The 5,000-nt window shown below is 37.6% G+C and overlaps 1 protein-coding gene across 1 annotated transcript in view; it reads left to right on the top strand.

Annotated features, from left to right (window-relative positions):
- Positions 1-5,000, top strand: part of LOC119580475 (GILT-like protein 1) — a 5,394-nt gene that overhangs the window by 304 nt on the left and 90 nt on the right. Inside the window, exons 2-7 of the mRNA XM_037928625.1 lie at positions 1,550-1,634; positions 1,830-1,958; positions 2,354-2,485; positions 3,003-3,176; positions 3,992-4,138; positions 4,827-5,000. The exon at positions 4,827-5,000 is cut by the window's right edge and continues 90 nt beyond it. Of these exons, the coding sequence (XP_037784553.1) occupies positions 1,550-1,634; positions 1,830-1,958; positions 2,354-2,485; positions 3,003-3,176; positions 3,992-4,138; positions 4,827-4,952 (793 nt within the window). The 3' untranslated portion in view covers positions 4,953-5,000. The remainder of the gene's footprint in view (positions 1-1,549; positions 1,635-1,829; positions 1,959-2,353; positions 2,486-3,002; positions 3,177-3,991; positions 4,139-4,826) is intronic.

Genomic DNA, 5,000 nt, shown 5'->3' with positions numbered 1-5,000 from the left:
TCTTGGAGTGAGTACGTGGTAGGGTCCCCAGTTCCTTTCCACGGAGAGTGCCGGTGGTACCTTTTTTAGGTAATCATTCTCTCTATTTTATCCGGGCTTGGGACCAGCACTGACTTGGGCTGGCTTGGCCACCCAGTGGCTAGGTAGGCAGTCGAGGTGAAGTTCCTTGGATCAAAGTCCTACAACAGGGATATGTCTGAATATGTCTGTTTATCAGTATTTATGATTGTGTTTGTGTGTGTGTGTGTGTATGTGTGTGTGTGTGTGTGTGTGTGTGTGTGTGTTCGTGTAGTGTGTTCGTGTGTGTGTATGTGTTTATTTTCTTAATCTATTTCCTCCACGATAAGCTAAATATATTCTATAGGTATAGATATATTTTTGTTCTGTCTAGCCTTCTCTGAATCACTGTTTAACCTCAGTCTGAGAGAGAAAGTCGCGGCCCAGCTGCCACAATAAACACACTAGATTTTGCTTTTCCAACGCCTTTTAAATGTTTCACGCCGTCTGTATATTGCTGTTTCAAAATTTTCTTTATTTTTCATGAATAAGGGTTTAGGGTGTGATGAGATGATGCATGAAATATATATGCAATAACTGTTATGTAATAGTCTGAACTCGAAGACAGGCAACTCCACCAAAGAAATAGGGTCATATCTGTAATATTCTTGGATACTTTTTAAAAAAAATATTGATGGCGGAACACGTGGATATTCCATAGAATAAATGATAGTAATAATAGTAATGATAATAACAATAGTAATGATAATGATAATGATGAAAATAATAATAATAATAATAATAATAATAATAATAATAATAATAATAATGATAATAATAATGATAATAATGATAATAAAATAAGAGGCACTCATCTCTTTCTCTTTCACCCTCCTTCTCTCTGTCGCTTCCTGTCTTCATTTTCCATTCCCTCTTCCTCTAGCTTTCCATTCCCGGTTCTGTTAGCCGATCTCGCTCCCAAATCTTCCATGAATTCACTCCTTCCCTCCCGCTTTAAGCCCTTCGTCTGTCCCTTTCCACTCCCCTCCCCTTCCTCCTTAATTCACTCGCCTCCTTCACTCCCTTATCGCCTTCTCTCCCATCCCCTCTTTCTCTCTGAGCACCCTGTTCCTTCCCCCTTTCTCATCCCCTTTTCCTCTTTAATTTCCCACTATTTCTCCTTCCCCATCTCCCTTTTCTCTTTAAGACCCCTTCCCTTCTCTTTCTCCCTCTCCCTCTTTGTTCTCCGCCTTTCTTTTCCTTTCTTCTTTTACCATCCTTCATATCCTCCCACCTCGGATAGTCGTATGCATAATAAATGTGCATAAACTGACGGTCTAACTACATCAATGCAATATACTTATCTCGAAGAAAAATAATGATGATGATGATAATTGACTTCAAGTCCGCAGTATAACAGAATATGATTTCTGATTGGGTTACGGAGCAACAAATTAGCGGCAAATTTTGAAATTAATATCTTTATTCTATAATGTTATATGACTTGGTTATTTTATAGATAAATCATTATTGACTCTTTTGTCATTGTCAGTTGCTGTGACTTCTGTCCTCTGGCTCCTGCTATCTGCCCCCTCACGGGACTACCGATCATGTCACGACTTAGAAGACGAGCGCAGGTGAGGAGGAAGCGGCTGCTATGGTTTCCATATTTTGTAGAGTTCCTTAGCTGTATGATCTTTTGCTTTAATTGTTTCATATTTATTGAGACTTCTATTTTTTGAGGGTAGGGGGGCACTTTCTTCTCTCATTCTCTCTCAGGTTCTGTCTAACATATTCCTCCTGAAACGGCTCCCACGTCTCTCCCTCTCCAGCGCCAGTGCGGTTTGGACGCCCACTGCCCCAGCGACTCCGTGTGCTGTGCCGACCAGTGCCACCATCACGGCAAAATCTGCAAGAGGAAGCCGAGGAGTGCGAACGCTTTGGCTAACCTTCCTTCTAAGGTCGTTATTTTTGTTGTGATTATTGTAGCATTATAGCATGATATGATGATGTTATTACTGTAGCATCGTGTTATTTTATTAGGGTATGTATATTGTGTGGTTTGGTGATGTTCCGAAATGTCTCGCCTCTCTTTTTTTTGTAACTGTGATTTTATTGTCTTCGCCGTAAATGGAGATATAGATATTACACGATATAATGATTCTACGACGATAACTAAACCTTGTGAAAGATCGACATGAACTTAGATTCGTAAGGATCAAATAACGTTTTGAAATTCCCAACACCCTCCCTTCTTCTAATTTGCCTAATTTTGATTAATCTAATTAAACATGTAATTAAGTCAACTTCTTAAATTGTAATTAACTTCTAATTAAACTTGTCCTCGATTAACCAGGTGAATGTGACAGTCATCATGACCTCAGCCTCGGCCGACAGCCAACAGTTCCTGTCCTCTTACCTCGTTCCTCTTGAGCGGTCGCTGCGGGAACACGTCAAGGTGGAGGTCGTGCCTTTCGGCGTGGTGGAGGTGAGCCAATGACGTGGTTATATATATATATATATATATATATATATATATATATATATATATATATATATATATATATATATATATATATATATATATATATATATGTATAATAATATATATATATATATATATATATATATATGTATAATATATATATATTATATTATATATATATATAATATATATATATATAATATATATAATATTATATTATATAATATATATATATAATATATATATTATATATAATATAATATATATATAATAATTATATATATATATATATATAATATATATTATATATATGTTATATCTATATATATGTATATATATATATATATAATGTATATAACTATATATATATATATATATATATATATATATATATATATATATATATATATATATATATATGTAATATAAGTATGTATAAATATATATGTCCCTGTGACACGCCCATCAACAGCACGCCCACAATTAATTCTCTCCCCTCCCCAGCCCCCCCCCCCCCCAGAACGGCGGGTGCCAGCACGGGCCCGGCGACTGCCTTGGGAACCGCCTGCTCTCGTGCGCCGTCCGCCACCTGCCCGTTACTGACGCAGGCTTGGCATTCGCTACCTGTCTCATGGAGCACCAGACTCACCTGCGATCGAACGCACACTCGAGTATCTTGTCCGCGGCTTTGACGGTTAGTGTTCGGTTGTTCGGGTCGTTGTTTGTGTCTGTTTGTTTCGGTGATGAATTGTTTTGATGGTTTGTGGTTCTTTGTTTGTTTGTCTTTGTAGTTGTATGTAGATTTGCATTTTTTTTATGGTTATGTGTAGATGCTTGCTTGTCTTTGTAGTTATATGTAGAGTTATTTCTTTTGCATTTTTTTAATGGTTATGTGCAGATTTGTAATCGAAGTGAATTTTATGGTTGATTACTGATTCATTTTTTTCAGTTGCTTGTCTGTTTTTGTGGTTTCCTGATTTGTTATTATTATTATTATTATTATTATTATTTTATAATAAGTTACTTTATTAGTTGCTCATTTTCATTCATTTTCTTATTTCTTTTGTTTTGTTTTCCGATTATTTTAGTTGATCCCTATTCATATGTTTTATTTTTCTTTATTTTAGTTTTATATATTTCACTCGCGAAATCAAGTTAGTCATGATTATGCTATATGATGCGTTGTAAATAATTTTTACAAAGTTATCTCCTTTACATTTTCGTAAATCTTTTGCACTATCGTATGTCTTAATTTTTAAAACTGTATTGTTCTTATCAGTACTTTATTTTCACTAATGTTGATGTTTTAAAATTTGAATTTAATTTTGATATTGCAAACAAGCTCATTACATCGTTGTCATCATCATCATCATCACCATCACCATCACCATCACCATTACCATCACCATCACCATCACCACCATCATCATCATCATCATCATCAACAACAACACTATGACCACCACCACATTTTCAAAGTTCTACCCCCCCCCCCTCTTCCATTCCCAGTGTGCCGAAGGGTCGAGAAGAAACACCAAAGCATTCTACAGGTGCAGCGTAGGTCCTGAGGGTTACCAGCTGTTTGCGGCAGCTGGCAAGAGACAATACCAGCTGGTATCCTACCTCTCTAACGTACCAACTGTGCTGATCGATGGGGTGAGTGTGATGGGGCGAGGGAGAGAGAGAGGAAGGGAAGGGGGGAGAGGAAGAAGGGAGAGGGGGAGAGGGAGGGAAGGGGGGAGAGGGAGATGGGGAGGGAAGAGGGGAGAGGGAGATGGGGAGGGTAGGGGGAGGGAGGGGGAAGGAAAGATGGAGGGAGAAGGAGAGAGAGAGAGAGAGAGAGAGAGAGAGAGAGAGAGAGAGAGAGAGAGAGAGAGAGAGAGAGAGAGAGAGAGAGAGAGAAGGGAGAGAGAGACAAAGTGAAAAAGAGAGAAAAACAGAGAAATGAGTGAAAAGAGAGAGAGAGAGAGAGAGAGAGAGAGAGAGAGAGAGAGAGAAACTTTATATCTTTAATAAATCATATCCATGCAACTGAATATATGAAATTCACTAAAAACTCATAACACTTGAAATTTACTCGAAAACCCTTCAAAACACTAAAAGTTACCCGAAATTCACGAGAAACTCTCTGATACCTTTAAAACTCCTTCACACTTGATATTCTTTTTAGATTTGAATACTCACCTGAATTTCACGTAAGGCACATAAGCACTTGCTTTTCACTTCAAAATTAATACCTAAGATTCACTCAATATTCTGTACCACCTTTGAAAGTCAGCTGAATTTAACTCTTTCGACTGAACACATCACATCGACCTGACACCTGATCCTTTTTCTCCCGTAGGAGGTGATCGTGAAAGACCACGAAGACATGGTGAAGTTCCCGCTAGCGTTGTGTAATAAACTCAACCATGTACCTCGAGTAAGGACTTATTGCCAGAATTACATGAAAACGCAAGTCAAAAACTGAAGGAAAATGGAGAGAGAGAAAGAAAGAAAGAAAGAAAGAAAGAAAAAA

This window comes from Penaeus monodon, chromosome 13 (genome assembly GCF_015228065.2).
Source record: "Penaeus monodon isolate SGIC_2016 chromosome 13, NSTDA_Pmon_1, whole genome shotgun sequence".
Classification (NCBI taxonomy): domain Eukaryota; kingdom Metazoa; phylum Arthropoda; class Malacostraca; order Decapoda; family Penaeidae; genus Penaeus; species Penaeus monodon.
Note: the sequence above shows the minus strand (reverse complement) of the source record. Positions and strands in the feature narration are given on the sequence as shown.